The 20,137-nt window shown below is 52.7% G+C and overlaps 1 protein-coding gene across 1 annotated transcript in view; it reads right to left on the reverse strand.

The window, feature by feature from the left end:
- Window positions 1–20,137, reverse strand: part of FOXD2 (forkhead box D2) — a 279,469-nt gene that overhangs the window by 258,451 nt on the left and 881 nt on the right. The window contains 2 exon segments of the mRNA XM_085585677.1: window positions 19,423–20,085; window positions 20,087–20,136. Coding sequence (XP_085441803.1) covers window positions 19,579–20,085; window positions 20,087–20,136 — 557 coding nt within the window. The 3' untranslated portion in view covers window positions 19,423–19,578.

The following is a 20,137-nucleotide window of genomic DNA, read 5'->3' on the forward strand; positions in this document are numbered from 1 at the left end:
TGTGGTGTCTGAGAGCTCTCCTCCAAACCTCCTGCAAGGTGAGATTTGGGGGAACCTGTCCAAAAGCCATTACCCGCCACATGCCCTTGTTTGCAGGAGTGCTGGTGTTTGGCTGTCTGTGGGTGGGAGCTTTCTCATGACACATCTCAGGCTTTGCTCCCTTGCCACGGGTTCTCTTGAGAGAGCAGCTTCCCCCTGAGCCAGCACTGTCAGGCCATGGCAAGAAGTATCCATCCCTAATCAGCAGGAGCAAAATGTGCCTGGGAATCTCCCAGAAATCAGGTCAGTGAAACATTAGTCAGCTTTGCCTGTGACCTGAAAACAGCACTTCCCTCCATCTATTCCTGGAGCTATCCCTGTTCATTAGCCTTCTTGGCCCCTAGGCTTAAAAAAATCACCCGGTGTCATGACTCTTTAATAAGATGTCATCTTCAGCCATGACAAACATGAGCACTCAATAAATAATAGCCCTGCCATGTAATGTCATGCCTCTACCATCTGTTGTAGCAATGACTGTGCCTCGCTCACCTGCCACCCTCTCCCGGCTGCTGTGTGTGAGCAGCGAGAGAGCCAGGCCAGGGCTTGGCCATCCAGCCCCTCTGACAGCTGCCAGGCTTAGCTCTGGGGTGGGCAGGGCAGCCAGCACTTCTGTGGGGCAGGGAACATGCTGGGACACAGGTGGAGATGTGTGATCCAGGGCAGGAGAGAGGGATCATGGCCCTCAGCACCTGTCTGCTTTGGGAGATGCAAAGAGGCTTCCCGACTTTCCTCCCTCTCTTCTCCTTATTCTCACATTTTTTCTTGTTTCATTATTCTCTTTTTTCTTAAAATCTTTCCCCTTCTGTCTGTTTTCCTTTCCCCTTTCCCCTTTCCTTTAATCTCTGCCACACTCCTGCATCCCTGTGCTGGTTTCCTGCTGGCCTGTTTGAGCACAGTCTCTCTGCTTCTGCTGCAAACTCACTTCCACAGAGCTCTCCAAGCATTGCCTAAGGGACAGAGCAAAGCTGAAGGCATTTGGAAACTCGCTTCAGCAGTTTTGGAACAGTTCCCCTTGTCCTCTCCATCCTCTACCACTAGCGAACATTAAACCCTTTATGCCTTGACTTACCCATCTGCAGATCTGGGATTAATGACCCAGAGCAAACCTGTTGCCATGGGGTGGGTTTTTCACACTGGTTGGCTGTGGACACTTAACTCTGCTCCCCAGCAAAACACCTCTCCTCTGAGCCACGAAGAGGAGGCTGCACTACAGAGCAGCTGTAGCTCCTCACTGCTCAAGCAGCTCCTGTTTCCCTTCTCCACATCCCATGCCCGTTCCTGCCCCTTGGTACAGCCCCTTCCCAGGGCTGGAGGCACACAGGCATCAGGTAGGAGTTGCATACCCAGGAGGTAATTGTTGGTAGCAATTTAAAAAGAATTAAAAGTATTTTCAAAATGGGAAAGCTGATTCTGAGGGGGATTCAAGTGTGCAGTGCCCTCGGTCTGCAGTGAAGGAGAAGGACACTGCCGTTCAAGATGCTTTTTTTGCCCCCTCCCTTTCCTGTGAAACTTGGGTTACAGCGAGTGCGTAAAGGATCGCAGGACGTGGCAGTGCTGTTTGCCATGAAAGCTAATAGGGCCATGCCTGCTTTCATCAGGAGTGTAACCAGAGCCACGGATGATGTTTTAAAAGGCACAGCAGCTTCAAGTGCAAGCCGGGATTTATTAATGAAATCGAAACCACGCTTGAGGCTTTGCGAGTCTTATTTTAAGAGTCTGAAGGAGAAAGGAGTGGGCTGCCTGGCTGGGTGGGCAGGGAGGCAAGGTGGCCAGAGCTCTGACACTGAGCAGTGGTGACAAGCAGCGGTGACAAGGGCTCACAGCACTGCTGGGCTGCTGTTCTTGCTCTGCCACAGGTTATGTGCCCAGCCCTGCTCGTGTCACTTAGCCTCACTGTGCATCAGCTCTCAGCCTGCACGGGGGATGTGAATCACCCTCCTACAACACCTTTAGAGAGAGATTATACTTCTGTAAAAATAAGGATCATGCACCAAGGATGCTTCCTGTCTCTGCTTGCTTTTGGGGCTCCTAAAAGACCTAAGGCAGTAGCCAAGGGTTCCCACAGGATCCTATGGGTTCAGAGAGCATCTCTGGGACCTTGTCCCGTTCTGGCACTGCTGTGTGACAGGACAGCCATGCAGGTAGGGACAGGATGAGACAGGTTAAAAATGTCCCAGGAGGTGGTTAGACCAAGCAAATAGATGCCCAAACTCTGTCAATTGGTTCTGCTACAGACACAAAGTCCATTCATGCTTGAGGTCCCTGGTTTCTGCTGCTTTGAAGCAGAGGCAGAGCAGTGGCCACTGCTGGAAGGTTGAATTCCCAGTTTTGGCCAGCTCTCCATACTCCTGATGCTATCCAACAGACTCAAATAACTCCTGTGTGCTGATGGATGTGTTACCAGTCCTCAGTCAGGCTGCAGGAGGCAGCAAACACAGTAAGCTCCTTCTGCTTTAGGAGAGAGCAAGTGCATCCAAAAGCTGAATTTGGTGCTAGGGGAAAAGGAGACTGCGCTCCTGAGAGTATGTCTTGGTTTAACCCCAGCAGACAGCTTAGTACCATGCAGATTGTTGCTCAGTCCCCCTCACCCCAGTGGGGTAGGGATGAGAATGAGAAAAAAGTAAAACCCATAGGCTGAGAACAGTTTGAGAACTGAAATTAGTTATAGTATAACATTAAATAATTAATAATAGTAAGGGGGAGATAACAAAAAGAGAGAGGACTAAAACCCAAGAAAAACAAGTGATGCATGACGCAATTGCTCACCATCCCATCCCCAAGCAGTAATAAGTGGCTCCTGGCCAACTCCCCCCTGTTTATATACCAAGTATGATGATCTATGGTATGGATTATCCCTTCGGTCACTTCGGGTCAGCTGTCCTGGCCATGCTGCCTCACAGCTTCTCGTGCACCTCCATGCTGGCAGAGCATGGGAAACTGAAAAGTCCTTGACTTAGGGTAAGCACTACTTAGCAACAGCTAAAACAGCAGTGTGTTATCAACATTATTCTCATACTAAAGCCAAAACACAGCACTGTACCAGCTACTAGGAATTAAATTAACTCTATCCCAGCTGAATATAGGACAGAAAATAATATGGGTTAGGGTCTGTTTCTCCAGCCCAAGGACAGCATGGCTGGTTAGAAAGTGGGAATTGTGCAGAATAGATATTCCTGTACCTGTTTATCTCTTTTTAAAAGAGAGGAAACCCTGTAAAGTAAGCATTTCTGTTTGGAAAAAACCTGTTGGAAAGGCTTTCTTAGCCTCAGATGCCCTTGCCATCTGCACACATAAGAAACCCTTCATAAGGTTCTCATTTCCTCTTTACCTTTTTTATATAGCCCATAATAAGATTCCTAATTTTAATGGGCTGTATGGATCTCACTAGCAGGGAATGGCTCTAGAAGAGGGGCTTTAACCCTCTGTTTCAGCAGGATCAGCAGTACAGCTTTTGGTCCACTGCAGGTGTTGGTAGGATTTCTTCAGCCACCTCCACCAAAGCCTCCCTTCCTGCCAGGAAATGCTCAGATGGACATGACCCATGCAGTGTTTGTGGAAACTTGCTCTTCTCTCTCAAATGCCTATGAAGCTGTACAAGGAAAATTGGCAGTACTTTGCCAAGCTGGAAAATGTGGAGAAAGGAAAGAAGGAGACAATGGACCCACCATCCTTCTGGAAGCAAAAGCTACAGCAAGGGAAGTTCTACCTAAATATTCAGAAAATAATTCCTAGTGAGGCTAATGACAAGAGAGTTAGAAAAGCACATGGGAGGGTGACTTCTCTGGGCTGATCCTTTAGGGGAAAAAAGACCCTAAAGATATGACCCCAGGGGAGTGCAAATGGTCACAACACGGCATCACACCAGGTCTGGATCTGTTTTAAAACCCTCTTAATGGCTTGGGTGAGATGCAGGGCAGAGTGTAACCCAGCCCAAAAGATGTTTTGGCTTGGCATCCCTTGCTCAGGGCACAGCTCCACTTCAGTGTCAGGAGCCTGGCTGGGATCTTGTCTGGGAAAGGCAGCACATGGGAGCTGGGGGAGTTGTTACTGCAGATGGGTGAGGGCAGCACCAGGCAGGAGGATTCACAGAGCACATGTCAGCAGATCTGGGATGGTTCCTGGGTTCTGACAGCTCCTTTATCCCAGAGTTCCTGAACAGGAGACAAAACGTGATTTCTTGCTCCTTCCACTCAAAGATGGCTGTGAAAGTCTGATTTATGATGAACACTTGGAAAAGAAGAAAGCTTGGCTGTGGAACCAAGTTCAGTTCCCAGCCAGGAGAACCTTGTATGGGATCAGCAAGTTTTAACCATGCAAATCGAATCAGAGTCCAAACAGAGCCCTGTTTCATGACTTCTGCCTCTCCCTTTCTCACTGCACAGGGTCAGGCTACCTTTTCCCTCAACAAGCCCTCACATCCATTCCTAGGATCAGGAACAGGCTGGGATGTTGTACACAACTATGTTTCCTTTTTGTCTTTTCTTTTCTCTTTTCTTTTTTCTTTTTTTTTTTTTAATTTTTTCTTCTCTCCTCTCCTACAAGGCACAGCCAAACACATCACAGCCCTGTCTTTCACTGAGATGATTCCCAGCTGGCAAAATGTACTGGAAGAGGTCCACCTGCCTGTGAGCCTGTCACCAAAAGCTGTGTCTGAACATGGCCTCATGCTGTGTGACCCCAGGCAGTCTGGAGGAGTGCTCATGGCACTGGGGAGAAGGAATTTCTTGGCTCAGTTGTCAGCCATGAAGGTGAACAGGTGACCTTTATTATCCATGCCTTTGTTTCCCCAGGTGGATGCAGCAGGCCAAAGGCCACCAGGTGTCCTTTTTCTCCAGACCCACCACCTCCTGATAATCCTGAAAGTAGGTTATGGGAGTGATGTTTGGATGTTGCCCAGGATGTCTCCAGTCACAGTAACAGCAAATCCTCACCCTGTTACACAGGTGAGAGCCATTCAAAGGCAGCACTGATGCACCCTGGAGAGGTGAGACCCATCCAGGCCTGCTCCCACTAGCAGAACCCAAGGTGCTCAGAAGGACCACAAACCTCGGTTTAAGACAGGAAATTTGTGCCCGACAATCTGGTTTACAAGGGTGGCACAACAGGCCCTGAATGGGTCCTGATGAACCTGGTATACACACAGACATGGAAGGACAGGCAATAAATACACATTGCAGAAGGGAAAGTTTGGGTTAGATATTGGGGAAAATTTACCCTGAAGATGGTTCAACTCAGAGGACCAGAGGTGTGGGGGAATCTTCATTCCTGGGGACTTTGCTGGACATAGCCCTGGGCAATCTGACCTAAGCTGACTTTGCTTTGAGGCTGTTGGACCAGAGATCTTCAGAGGTTCCCAATAACTTAAATTATCCTGTGACCTACTTCCAAAGCACTACCCAAGATTTTCTTGCAGCATCTAAAGTTCAATAAGCACATCTCGTTTTCTGGTTCTAAATCAGCAGGATCCTAATTCTCCCTTATGGTTTAATCCCTTAATTCATCTGGTGTGATCCTGTAGTATGTGGCTGGAGGAAAAGGAAACAGTGCAGCAGAGAAAAGAGAGAAATGCAACAAGTGCCCCTGAGATTAGTATATTACTCCTCTTCTTTCCTGTTTGCCTTCCTGCTGTTCTGCTTCCATGAAAATTTGTGGGATTTCATCCAAAGCTCCAGAATCTCCCCTCCAGCAGTATCTAGGGATGGATGCTTAGAAAGAAAATAAAAGAAACAGTGAGCACAGAATGATTCTGTCCCTGCTACTCTCTGCCAGCCTCTGGCAGCTGAAGCCTGAAGGACATCTGAAGTTAAAGGCCACATCCAGACTTGAGCACTTGGTAGTTACCACCTGAGAGTCTGAGTGAGAGCCATGAGAGAGTGAGTTTTACAGGATAACCCAGGGAAAAGTATTTTGTCTTCTTCATATGAAACAGGCTGTCCAATTCTCTCACTGGACACCTCCCTGTGCCTTCTCACCTCATCAGTGCCTCCCTGGAAAAGTTCAACTGCACTGTGGGTATCTGGGCAGCTGGACGGGTGTCCAAGTACCCTGTGTTTCCTCAGAGGTGTGAGTGAGTGAGTGAAGCACAGCTTTACAGAGGAAAATAACCTACACATATACTCACCGCTTTTGTCCACCAAAGCAGCACATGGTGGTGGTAGGAATTCCCTCTCCATGATGTTTTGGGGTACTCAAAGTTCATACAGCTGCAAGAGGAGACAGAGGGGATGCCTCGCCTTCCCCCATGCTGACACACAGGGCTGGCTTCGAAAAGATGTCAGTGGAGTTTGGAAAAGAAGCAGAAATATGTATTTCCCTAATAAGCTGAAAACTTCAATAAATGTTTTCCCTCAGTAGGATGTAGCTGAGGAATCTGGGGACCATTGCTGGAGCCAACCTCTCTGAGAGGAGAAAGTGAAAAGCCAGTCCAAGTGCAACAAATGCCTGGACAATAAAGGGATCTGAAGGGGTTCAAGGATAGGAGGGATTTTTTTTTTTTTTTTTGTCTCTCTATTGTTGTTTCTTGATTAATATTTACATGTCAGAACCAGCACAGCACACCTCCAGATCACACACAGGATCTCTTTCTCCTTACTTGGGCAACAGAACCTATGGGCAGGACAATTGTGCAAACAAAGATGTGTGCCAAGCCCACCGCACCGAAGAGAAGAAATAAAAATACCAGTTATTTAAAACATATGTATTAACAGAGGGGTTGACCTCTCCCCTGCCTTTGTGCTCTGCTGACATTGAGGAGGGAGATGAAAATCCTTGCTGGAGCATCAGACTGGCCTCAGCCCCTGGGGGATGGAGGGGCTTTGCTGCACTGGCCCATGGACTCTATGGGGCACCCATTGGCACCTGCTCCATCTCTCACCATCACTCCTGATGGCACATGCACCTCTTCCCCCCTGCTCCTGGGGAGCAGCTGCAGGAGAAGCTGGTTGAAATTCCCACCCTTCCCTAGCAGGAAGGAGTGCAGCTTTTGTTCAAACAGAGGGGCAAGGCAAGCGGCTGCAGTGTTGTGATACCTGTGGGATCCTTCCTGCATGGCTGGGCCTCATGTGCATGTGGTTGCAGCATCTCCTGGGTACAGTGACAATGACAGCCACAAAAGGACAGGATTCAGACAAATCAACTTCATGCCAGCAAGGCTGTGGCTCTTTTTCCTTCTCATGCCTCTCTCTGCATCCTTCTTCCCTGCCTCCCCTCTTCAAATGCATCCAAATCATTACAACCCAATTGTTCCAAATTTAGGGATGAACAGTGTTCTCAGCATTTTTGCTTTGTAAGGGGGATAGAGAGATACAGAATAGCAAGGCACTGCTGTCACCCAGCCCCTTCCCCCTGCCTGGCTTTGCACCAGCTATCCAAACCCTGAAGAGAAGTGCCGGGCCCTGCCTGGGGGTCCTCCACTCCATGGGCAACCTGATCTGGGTGCTCCAGCACCTGGAGGAGGGTGCAGGGTCCTCGAGGAGATAATGGGAGTCAGAAGGCCAGAATGTCTTATCAACTTGTTTGAAAGCTAAGTCAAGCCCTTCAAATGAAAGCACTTGGGGGAGAGGAGATGATCTTCCCTCAAGTGTCAGGCACATTTCAGCAGTTTAGAAATAGCACTGTCCTCCCTCCACCAAACTCAGCACCAGCCGCAACATCAAATCTGGACCTGGTTCTGACAGAGCTGAGCACCTGTGCTTGATTCAGGTAGGTGTAGCCAGGATCAGGCCTCAGGTCTGTGTTTCCAGAGGCACTTTCAGCTGCCATTTCTTAGTTCAACCTTCCCAGGTTTAAGCTATGTGTTTTTCCCTATGCAGACCAACGAAGGGGTTAAACAGAGCTTACCTTTTCAGGATCAGGACAAGACAGTCACTTGGCTGGAAAGAGAGAAAGATCCAGCCCCCTTCCATCCCATTACTCTTGCCACCCTGTTTCTCTCCTGCACATCCCGCTGCAAAGCAGCTCTGGTTGCTCAGTGATGAGCTGTGAACGCTAATGACAGGAGAGGAGACAACATCATGTCTTGCTCATCCTCCCCAGATCCTGACACCTGTCAAGGGCAGGAGGGAAGGAACTGAACACAGAGGATTTTCCCCTGCCCTGCTGCAAGACACCTAGGGCTGAGGCCACTGGCTTTCAGTGAAATTCCAGGTCTGCGTTTCCCCTGTATCCACCTCCTGCTTAAAGTCGAGGGGGAATTGTCCCCAGAGGTGTGCGGAGTTGCTGGTTTTATTCTTGCAGTCCTGAGAACAAAAGGAGCATCCCCAGACGGAGCCTCGGGTCTGCTAAGGCAGTCAAATCCCAACTGGCGATCATGTTTTATCCACGGGATGAGTTTCGGGATGGGCTCAGCAGAGACACCCAAAGCTGCACAAGGGCCGGTGTTGTGGCTGGGCTCTCGGGAGAGCGGCTGGAAGGGATAAGACGGGAGAATGGATTTGCCAGCTCTGCCTTCTCTCAGGACACCGGCCAGCCCGCCCGCCGGTTCCTGCCTCTGCCCCCGGCTTCTTCCTAACGAGGTTTCCAGCTCGGCTGAAGCCCCGCGTTGCTTTCAGGACCGTCCAGGGCTGAACGGGACTGGGGAAGGAGGTGGGGATAGCCGTTCCCATCCCCCGATTTCTCTCCTCCACGGTATTAGGGGAGGGTTCGGGTTACACCAAACTAACGCGAAAGAGGGGCAAAACTGAGGAGGGGGTGCAGAAAACATCACCGACTCATGGAAAGACGGGCGAGGGGGTTATAAACCCTGTGCCGATGATACCTTCGAAAGGGGCAGCTTGGGGTTGCTTTCGGCGGTGGTCCCTGCGTCCTGTGCAGGAGTTTGTGATGGAAAGTCTGCAAAAGCCATTAGGACTTTTGTGCTGGGGCACTAGAAAAGCAACGCAGACACCACTCACTTTTCTAAATAAACATTAGTCTTAAAAAGTTTGCACTGCTGACCCCCGCAGCTCTGATTACTTGTAATTCTCTGAACCATATTTTAAGGCTTGTAACAATTTTATTTATTTTTTTTTTCGGGGAGGGGGTGGGTTTTGTTCGTTCCTTCCTGCAGCCGTGCCACAGATGTACCGTGTGCGCCGGGGCGGAGGGGGGGTCTCTTCCCAACCTCCAAAACAGGTCCTTATTCCACAGCCCTACAGCCACAGCCCCTCCGCATATTGAACTCTACCCACGTTCCCCCGAAGAAGCGTTTTCGTCTTCCTCTTCTTGTTCCTTTTATTTTTTTCCTTTTTTTCTTTTGGTGGCTGGGACCACATTCACGATCCCGGCGCAGAGATGCTGTTCCCCTCTCAGTGCAGAGGAGATGCGGCCCCATCCCCACCGGGCTGTGCCCTGAAACAGCCCCGGGAACCCTCCCCAGCCCCCCCAAAGAGCCGCATCTTCGCAGCACGGCGGAGGCAGCTGCACCGAGGTATCATCGGCATAATTGGAAGGGTCACATGTTAAACCCTCGCCGTTGTTCGCGGTAATGTAGCTGTGTCCCCCGGTTGCACATTTACCGATTTCTCGCAAACCAACCATTGTCACAAGGTTCATTCCAGGAGGAGTGATCCAATGGGTTGCCACGGCAACTATAATGACATTAAAATAGAGGCGGCAGCCGCCGCCCCCCCACCCCCCCCACCCCCCTCCCTTCTTCTCCCTTCTTTAAAAACCGACAGCAACCCGGCAAAACTCCGCATCTTCCCGTCGGGGCAGCCCAGGGAATAACTCGGGTACCCAGCGGAAAACAAACCGTGTGGGGCGGGAGGTTGGTTTATATATTTCTATAAAACCTTCCCAGAGAACGCGGCCGAGGGAAGCCTCGAAATGCGGCGGAGCCCTCGCGGCCGCGGGAGGCGAAAATGACCAAAATGCTGAATTTCCAGGCGGGAACAGCGAGCGGAGCCCGGGGCTGGGAAGCGGGACCGAGCCGGGATCCATCCCTGCCCCGAGCACTGGGCGGGAGCGGGGAAAAGGGTACAAAGCTAAGGGTTCTAAACCCCGCCGAGACACCTGCGGGTTGGGCGGTGAGAGCCTCTCCCTCGGCCCGGCCCCGCGCTGGAAATCCGCTTTGTACCACTGGGTTTCCGGGAAACGTTCGTTTCCGATTAATTTGCCTTTATTGTTTCTTATCTGTTCTGCTACGGTGCTTTCGCGTATTTTTTATTTTTTTTTTCTCCCACGAAATTTGAGGCCATAAAAGATGTTTTTAAAAAGAACCCCTGTTTCCGATTATCCCAAGGCGCCCTTCCCTCTCGATGATGATTTCTCTGCTCTCTGTCCCAGGCACATAAATAAATGCGTCCAAGGAATATAGTGCAAAAGCAGAAGGAAAATTCTGGGAATATCGACTATAATATCAGCTAGATTTGGCGTGAGGTTCCAATATGTTTAATTTCAGTATAAAACAGTGTACTGCCCTTTTTTCGTCGTCGACAGCTGATAGCAGCGCCTGAAATCCAGCCTTACAGGATTTCAGTGGCGCTTTCCAGAATATTTTTCCCGATCGCTCAGTGAGGCCGGGAAACGAATAAATTCTATCAATTTCTCGCCTTTTTGCCCGTGTGAGCCCGTGGAGGAGAGTTTGCCGAGCAAGGACAAAATGGAAAGACCTGACAGCTCCACTCAGAGCCGTGGTTTCGTTACCTCCACCAAAACGCGCCCAACACCTGCCTGCGGTTGGGGTACATCCCCACTCCGGGAAGAAAGGGAAACGTGTTCACTGTTGGCAGCGCCGAAAAAATAAAATAAATAAATAAATAAATAAATATTTTTAAAAAAGAAAGAAAGAAAAAAGAAGGAGGTGGAGGGGGAAGAATTCTGCGCAGCCCGGAGCGGCGCCGCCCGCAGCCGGTTCACACGCGGTTTGCGGCGGCGGAGCGGCTTCCTCCGGCCGGCCCCGACGGCGGAGCTGCGGCACCGACACTCGCACCACGCCAAATATCCGCCCAGAGACAGGGCCACGCTGGGGGTGCGGCGGCTGGGAAGGGGCCGGGGCTGCAGGGTCTGAGGGCACCGCTTGGCCCCGGCCTCCTGAGGGCTGCCCGAGCCTCCCTCCCCCGCACGCAACCTCTGCGGCTGCCCGGGGCGTCCTACGGCTGCTGCCACCCACATCTCAGCCGAGATGGTGAGGGTGGGATGCAGGGACCACCCCGCAGCTTGGACAGAGTTTCCCACCTCTGGCTGCTGCTGGAGAACGCGCTCGGGCTGGGCTTTGGGCCGCCCGGGGTGGGCGGTGGTGGCGGTCGCGGCTCCCGGGGGGACCCGAGGGTGCGGTCTCCCCACGGGAGCTGTGGGGGGAGAAGCAGCCGAGGCGGTGAGAAATGAGCGGCCGGAGCCGCGGGACGGACGGAGAGGAGGCCGCGGGTGGGTGTCCCCTACCGCAGGGCCAAGAGGGGGTCCCTGTCCCCGTCCCCGGCTCCTTGGGTGTGCGACCCTCCGCAGTGCGGCTGGAGGGGAGCCCCGGGAGAGCAGAGGTTACTGGGGAAACAGCCTGAGCTCAGCTCGCTCCCGCTCCAGACAGGCCAGAAATGTTCTTTTTGACCATCTCCTGAGCTGAAGAGCCGTCAAAAACGTCCCTCTGAAGTGACCCTCTTGGCAGGGACTTACTGAAAGACATGCACAGCGTAGGAGCATGACTAAGGAGAGATGGCAGCCTCATGGGGCAGGGGAAATAACGAAATTAAAACCGAGTTAAAAAGGAGAAAAGAGAGAGAAAGGTGGGAAACCGAAATTGTCCTCCTTGTGAAACGTGTCGGGAGCAACTACAGAAGGGAGGCCTTTCCACTAGGGTGGATAAATTTACTCGTGTCCCACATGACCGAGGGTGGGGGACCCGGGACGGGGGGGAAAGAGAAAGGTCATGGGATTGGGATTTGGGTTGTAAATCACAGAGGAGACGTGGATTTCAGTGCCGCGTTAGGTGGCAGCGGCCTCTGGTTTTGCAAGAGAAGTAATTAAATAGAAGAGAGGGAGAGAAAAATAAAAGTGGCGGGGGGAGAAAAGAGCATTTTAGAAATAACACGGGTGAAATCTCAGGCGGTTAGGGGTGGGGAGGCGCGTTGGGGGAGCGCCTCTGGGAGACTCTGCTCGCCATGGGCAGGGGTTGCCCCCCATGCCCCAGGAGCGGCGGTGGCTGCTCGGCTCCGCATCCTGCCCGGCCCCGGCTCTCTCGGCCGAGCCCTGTGCGCTCCTTTTGTTGTCTTTATTTTGTGGCCACGTTTCTCTCCTGGAAAGTGGAGATCGCAGGGGCGCTGCAGGCCGAAAGGAGGGGGTCGGCACTGCCCCACCAACTGATTCCCGTTTCGCTCCCCTCGCCCCAAGCGCCCCACCGGGACCTGCCGCGGAAGGGGAGCCGCGGTCCGAGGCGAGGGGGGCCTGTCTGGCTGAACCCTGACATTTTTCGGCCCCATACCCAGAGGGAGGAATTTTTTTTTCCTTCTCTATTTGGTTTGTTTTAATTTAAAGAGTGAGCGGCGGCACCTCCATCCCCGACCCGCCGGGATCCGGCCCCCAGCACAGCTCCGCTCCCACCCGGCTGTGGTTTCCCCACACTCGAGTCTTGTCCTCTGTTCCCCCTTCTCCCTCTGGCGAGGGCTGATGGGTGGACATTATGGGGGGCCCGCAGCTAATCTCGTCCGAGTGGGGGGAAAATTCCCACGGACTTTGCAGGGAGTGCAGCTGGAATGAAAGGCGATCGTGTGCCCCGCAGAAGGCTCTCACTGCTGAAGAGTGATTTGCGAGGGCGGGGGGTGAGCGGGGTTTCATCCACGGGCTTTCCGAGGGCTCTCCGCTCGCCTCCGTCGGCGGGGAGAAGTGAAGTATCTGGGAATTTTTGTGAGAGTGAAAGAAATCGCCGGTGTTGTTTCAAGCCGTTTCAAACCCGCGGTACTGACGAAAGAGGAATCTAATTTCACTTAAAAGCCGAGCTAAAGCAGGGAAAACGAAATATGAATGAAACGGATAAAGATGCCCCCGAAAAGCGCTTCTCTGCCACCCTGCGTCATGGAGTCCGAGCCTCGATAACCAGAAAGGATCGAGAGCGGGAGAAACACCACTAAACCGGTCATTAGACTATTCCCAAGGCACCGACACGGATTCTCCCATGGAGAAACTGACGGACAAACTCATTACAACGCTTGGGTCTCCCTCCCGACCTCTCATCGGGGAGTTCCTATCCCTCGCAGGTTTCATCCTGCAATGGCAGGGAGGGATGAGCGTGGTTCACCCATAGCCATGAACCTAATTCACCGGGGTCCCTGGGGAAGGGATGCGGGCAGCCAGGGCGGCTGGGAAGCAGGAGCCCCGGGAAAGGCCGCCGGGCTCCAGGCTGCTCGGCACCGGCTGCCCAGTGGGGCTGAGCCCTTCCCGGGCCACGGGCGGGCGCATCCCGGTACCGTTCACCCGAGGATACCATTAGCATCCGAATGATGAGGAAGGATCGGGAAAGCGCGGATAAAACCTTGCTTCGCGCAGGTTTTGTCCCGTCCTGGATCTCAGCGTCACCTGTTGCCGCCACGGGCTTGCGGTGCCAATGTACACCTCATTTAAGAAATTCAAAAGGTGCGAATTGGTCCCGCACAGGACCCCCGAGCCAGGGGGGAGCGGGCACCGGCACACGCTCAGCTCTGCAACCCCGCATGGGCCGGCGCGTCCCGGAGCGACCTCCCGGGAAATGCAGCGGCGGGCCGGTGAAAGGGGATGTGGGGCGTGGGCTCCAGCGTCCCCCGCTCCAAAAACTCGCCCTGAGCTGCTCTGCAGCCCCCCGGGCACAGCAGGGGAAGCGCTGAGCCCGGAGGGGCGCCCGCCGGAATCGCTCCCCGTTCAAAGGAGGGGAGACCCCCACCCCCGCCCTTCGCTGCGGCCAAGAGAGATTCCCGGGGGTGACACAGCTGGAAATCGGGACAGAGCGGGAAAGCGGCCCTCGGTGAACTCCAGAAGAAGTGAGTGAAGCAGGAGAGACAGACAGCGAGAGAAAAGGGAGGAAAAAAGTAAGGGAGAAAGATGAAAATAAGGAGAGAGTGGAAGCAAAAGAAATAGAAAACATAAAAAGGAAAATCGTTACACAGGGTAAGAGCAAAAGAGAGAGGGGGGAAAAAAGGAAAATGGAGAAAGACGAAAAAGAAGATAGAAAGAGAAAAACAAAATAATATGGTTAATGAGGGGGAAAGAGAGACAAGCCAAAGCACAAAGAAATTTAACAGGGTGAGGAGACAGAAAATGAAAGAGACAAATAGAGAGAGAAAACTAGATAAGAAAAGAAAGAAAGAAGGAAAGAAGGAAAGAAGGAAGGAAGGAAGGAAGGAAGGAAGGAAGGAAGGAAGGAAGGAAGGAAGCAAGGAAGGAAGGAAGGAAGGAAAGAAAGAAAGAAAGAAAGAAAGAAAGAAAGAAAGAAAGGAAAGAAAGAAATAATTTAATGAATTAGACGAGTAGAAGAAGGAAAAGGTGAAAGAAAGATAACGAGAGAAAGAGGAAGATAATTACAGAAAGAATGAAATAAGAGAAAAAAGAAAGAAGACGGGAAATTACAAAGGAGAAATAAAAAGTGAAAAAAGAGCCCATGATAAATAAAAGGCGATAAAGAGGAAGAAGGTCAGATGAGCCATAGTCCGGGAGGTGAGGGGAGAGCGTGGAGCCCCTGCCCCTCTCCTCGCCTGACAGACGGACACAAGGGCGAGCCCAGGTCCCTGACCGACCGCGAACATCTCGAGGAGATTTCAAAAGCACCAATATAATTTCCAAAGCAATTTTCCTGCCGCCGAGCCAACAGCTCTTCCTGCCCTCTCCAGATCGGGAAACGGGATTTTTATTTTTTTTTTTTTAAACCATCTCGTTTCTCTACGTTCTGCTCAGGGAATGAAAGAAACGAAAGAGAGATGGAGAGGGGAAAAAAATGCTGGAGGGCAATGTTTTCAGGTCGGACAGTGGGGCACAGGGAGATTGGACGTTAATATTAAATCCTAAATTCACCGTGAAAACGGGAGTTTCTGCGCAATCACAAGGAAAGGCCAGGGCAGTCCTGGAGGAAGGATCAAACTATTGGAAAAGATGTTCTTGATGCCTTAAGGTGGTTTTTATAATCCAGGATGATTTATTTTTGTTCGGGGCTGCGAGAAACTAGAAAGAGAAAACAAAAAAACTACCGGAGAAAGGAATAAGATCTTGACCTTTCCTAATTCTCCAGATCAGCAGTAATGGAAAGCAGAAGGTGCCAGGGGAAGAAGCAGGGGGTGAGGGCCTAGCGGGCGGCGCAGCGGGGCCGGGGTCCCGCACCCACCGCCCGCAGTGGGCGAGGGAAGGGCCGCTCGTTTCCCTCCTCGGGATCCGCACCACTTAACACGGGCTTAGTTAAGCGAAAGCAGAGAAAGAAATTACACACACACAGCCCTCCCGCTGTGGTCCCGACGGGGATATTCCGGGGCAGGATCGTTTCATCCCGCCCCGACAAACCCGCGAAGAATCCCCCGTTTTCCGCCTCTCCCGGGCTGCGCACACACGGAAACCGGCCGCGCAGTAACTACGCAGAGAGCGTCGCGGTTTTGCCACAAGCCTTTCATCTGACATACAGAGAGCAGAGGAGTGGGGGCACATTAGGGGAAAAAAAAATAATTCAAAAAAAATTTAAATAATAAAATCTCCATGAATGCGTGAGCAAAGCCAAAGCAAGGCAGAGGAATCCGCAACTCCCCTGTCCTACTCGGAAACAGCCGCCGATCCGAAAGGGAGAAGTGGGGAAAAAAAAAACCCCAAACGTGCAGAAAAGGATCTGGCTCCTGGAGGGCTTTGACCGGGGTTTAGCGCTGACAAAACCAACTCCCGAAAGCAGCCCCGAGAACCTGGGCTACGGAGCCTACGCACGAGAGAGGAGGAGAAGGGAAATGCTAAGTCTCCTTTTTGGCCAGGGACTCCCAAGCAGCGACTGCAACAGCTAATTATTTTCCTTTCAGTGCTCGGTTATTGCTGGTGTCCTCCTCGCCTCCCCTCCAATAAATAAATAAAACCCTCCTTTAGGCAGCGAGGCGTGAAAAATGATCCTCGCTGAACGCTTAAAAATAACGTCCCGTGAAGATCGGGGCCGCGGAGCCAGCCAGCCCCGTAATTAGGGGCCATTATCCGTCCCGCCTAGCCGAGGCAAAATTCCTCGTGAAACCTCCGAACCGAGCCCGGCCAGGGCATTCGGACCCAGGGGAGACCCCCGGGTCCTTCCTGGCCGCCCCCCATTCCAGAGCCGCTTCCCGGGGGCTCCGAGCCCCACAGACACTTGCGGGCGGCGTGAGACCGATCGGGGCACGGAACGAGCTGCGGTGCTTCAGAGAAATTCAGGGAAATAGGGAAAATTCTAATGTTAGAGATGCTTGGGGTTCTTCCCCCCAAAATAAAACCTCGACGGCGCTTGCACTCGCAGCCCCCGCAGGTCCGAGCCGACCCTTCCTGCGTGGGTACCACGACTCCCGGTTAAGGGGGGAAATCCTCCGCTCCCCAAGTCAGTTCAGCTTCAATCCTCCCCGGCTGCCGCGGCTTAAAAACCCACAATGACTCCGCAAGGCAAAAGGAGACGAACAGAGCCGGAGAAAGGTGTTCCAGTCCCAGAGACCCCCCCGATCCCCCTCTCCTGAGCGTGTGGGGGCAGGGGGCTCTCCAGGGAAACACCGCTTCCCTGCAGAGGACCCCCCTCCATCCCTTCAAGCTCCGAGACCACCAACTAGGAGAACCCATTGCACCAGCGGGACTGCAGGGGCCACACGCCTCCTTCATCCCTACGGACATCCACTGCCATTTCTTATCCGCTCCTGGCACCCTCGGCTCCTTTTCCTCCTGCACTTCACAAACAAGTCAAAAATTATTAAAAATCGCTACTTTATGTTAAAATAACCAGCCCCCCTTCTGCCAGGCACACAACCACCACCCAGCCTCGCTGCACATCGCTTTCTTCCCTCGGATCCCGTCTCCTCAAAGCAGGCTCGGTTATTAAAAGAGGCTGAACAAAGATAGCCCCGAGAGCAGCTATCAGCGCATTTTAACTTCATCAAAGACTTCGGGGGAGAGGGAGAGGAGGGGTCTGGCACCTTCTAGTAATGAGCTTGTCAGGAACACCCCTGCCAGAGCAATTGAACAATTTGCACACAAGCAAAAGAAAAGGAGAGTGGAGGGAGGGAGGAAGGGGAAATGCTACAAAAGCCCCTTCAATTTCCAACCATGTGCTTGGCAATCTGGAAAATAGATTCATTGGCCTCCTCTTTTCTCCCATGTCGAGTCTTGTAGCCCCTTTTGTAGGAGCTGGACATGAAAGGGAGACAACCAAGTGCCGGACACGAAGATCGCTTTTCAAAAGCAAATGTGTGTGAAGGCGAGATGTGAGACCGCTCGCTGCGGGGAGGCGGCACGTTCAGGAACAACATCAACAAACTGCGCGGAGGTTCGAGGTGGCACAGACAGGGGCAGAGGAGGGGGGATAAAAACGGGATGGGTGGGGGAAGAGAAAAGAAAAGCCGATCCCCCCTGCTCCCCGGCGCACACCGCCCGGCTCCTGCTCCTGCCGGAGCCCCGGAGGGCCCCGCACAAAGCCCCGCTGCCCGGGGCCGCTCCGGCCCCGCTCCCTGCCTCGTACGGCTCAGCTGGATTTTTCCTTTTTCTCCTTCTCCTTCAGCTCGCTGCCCGGTCAGAAAGGCCTCGATTCTTTCGATCATGGTCCCTGCCAACAAACAAACCAAAGATCCACGTTTGGTCCCTGAAAGAAATAAATTGAAAGGGGGGGAGAGAAGTTTGGAAGAGAAGGGAGCGCTTTAATATGTTTATTTACTTTGTAAGTTGTTGCAAAATTTAGGTAGAGATCAAGTTTCATTCGGTCATTCAGATACTGCAGGCCCAAGGGGAACGTGTATGCGGGGGGGGGGGGGGGGGGGAACCCTCCATTACCCTCCAACTTATTTTCTCATGTGTCAACTTTTCCAAACAAAATAAAAGGAGGTGGGGGGGAGGGGGTGAAGGAGGGAGAACCTTTTTCCCGGCCGCCACCTTCTTCCCCCTGAAAGAAAACACGAGGGGTATATTTTGGTTTTGGTTTTGTTTGGGGTTTTTTTTTTGTGTTGTTTTTGTTTTTTGTTTTTGTTTTGTTGATTTTTTTTTTCCCTGGGAGATACCAACATCCAAGAAATAAAAAATAAAATTAACAAAAAAAAAAAAAAAAAAAAATCCGGGGACCTTTTCGCTTGCCAGCCTGTGGACCTACAGCGGGGACGGCCACCGCGGCCGGCGGTGCGGCAGCCCGCGGCGCTGGGCAGGGGCGGCGCGGAGCAGCCCCGCGCAGGCTGCGCGCCCGGCCGCGGAGGGGCTGCGCAGCCCCCGCCGAACGCCCGGGTGTCGCCTGCCCGAGTTGGGAACCCCTCGCTTCCCCGAGGCCCGAGCGGGGCTCTCGTCTCTCAGCGTGACAAAGGACATCGCAAAGAACGATTTGAATTGTTTTGTTTTGTTTTTTTTTTAACCAGGTCACAAACATTTATTAATTTACACCAACGGTGGACAAAATTCTGTTGCCTTTTCCACATCAAATTATTCACAGATTCTCTCAATAAAATAGATATGACGGATGCACAACCAGTGAAGAGTTAACTGGACTCCGCTCATTAGCTCCCGAATAATCTATATACAAATAATTACCAATACACCAAAAAACCCACGCACGGAGGGGGTGGGAAAACGGGGATTTAAAAAAAAAATAGTATGAGAATTCTCCAAACTTCCTGACGGATCCGATTTTCTTTTAAACGTGCATTTGAATGTCTAATTGGGGAAAAAAAAAAAAGGCAAAAAGAATAAAAAAAAAACGCAGTCCTGAGTTTCACCGACTTTTCTTCTTCTTAAAAACAAAGAAACCTTAAACAGTGCCTTTTAAAACCAAACCCGAAGCTTCAAAGAAACTAAAAATAAGATCGGACCATTAAAACATTTTCTTTGAGAGCAGGGGAGAGACAGACACACATGGCAAAAGCAGCCGGCACAGAGGCTTGCAGGAACGCAAACGGGCTCGCTGCGACCGGGGGCGGCCGCAACTCCCCTGGCCGCTTTCCCAGCGATCTGGGGACCCCCGCGGAAAACCCGCACCTCTCAAAGGAAACATTTCCCACCCTAAGACCATTTCGTTCTTCACATGCCCCCCCTCCGCCCCTCACAAGACGTTGCGTGTTCAACCAGCCCAGGTCCCAGCTTACGTTACGGCCACTTCATAAACACGCTTTGGCGCTTGTAGGACCAAATCGTGTTATTCTTTCCCTCCTCCCGCCCTCCCGATTTGTTGAATTAATTTGGGGTCTTTTTCCGAGCAAAGAGAGACAAACAGATCTGGATGCCACTGAGCCTGGAAATTAAGTAAAAATTAAAAAAAAAATTAAAAAAGGAAATATTTCCTACCTTAAAACAGAACAGGAGGAGATGGGGGGTGGGGGGGGGGGACACGGGGAGAGGGAAGGGGAGCAGTTTCGGAGGAGTGGGGGAGAGCTGGAAAGGGGCCGTTTGCTTCGCGACTCTCCCCCCATCCCCCTCCCCTTCCCCAGTCCCCAGCACACTTTAAAAATGACAGCTGCTGAGGGTTGTGATTTTACTGGAAAAGTTCTGGGCCGGCTGGAGGAGCGGCTCGTGTGCCAGGCTGACCTGGGGCTGTGCCGGGGCCAAGGCGGGGCTGAGCACGGCCAGGACCTGCGCCGGGGGGCCCGCCTGGCCGGCGGGGTAGGGCGCGGCGGGCGCGACGCTGGGGTTGGTGCTGGGCGGCGGGGGCACGGCCCCCCCGATGATGTTGTCTATGGAAAAAGAGGGCCGGGAGGGGTGGTTGGTGCCGCCGCCGCTGCCGCCGCCGCCGCCGCCGCCGCCGGCGGGCGAGGGGTCCGGCTTGAGGGTCTGGAGGAGGGCGGCGGGCAGGGCGGTGGGGCTCAGCTGGGGGTGGTAGAAGGACTTCCTGCAGTTCAGCTCGCCGCCCAGGAAGGAGGGCAGCCCCGAGGCGGCGGAGAAGACGGAGGCGGCGGCGGGAGGCGGCGGAGCCGGTAACGGGCAGTGCGGCGCCGGGAAGGGGAAGGCGCCCGCGGCGCCGCCGCCTCCGCCACCGGGATGGTGGTGGTGGTGGTGGGGGTAA

This window comes from Lonchura striata, chromosome 8 (genome assembly GCF_050655825.1).
Source record: "Lonchura striata isolate lonStrDom1 chromosome 8, ASM5065582v1, whole genome shotgun sequence".
NCBI classification, from domain to species: Eukaryota; Metazoa; Chordata; class Aves; order Passeriformes; family Estrildidae; genus Lonchura; species Lonchura striata.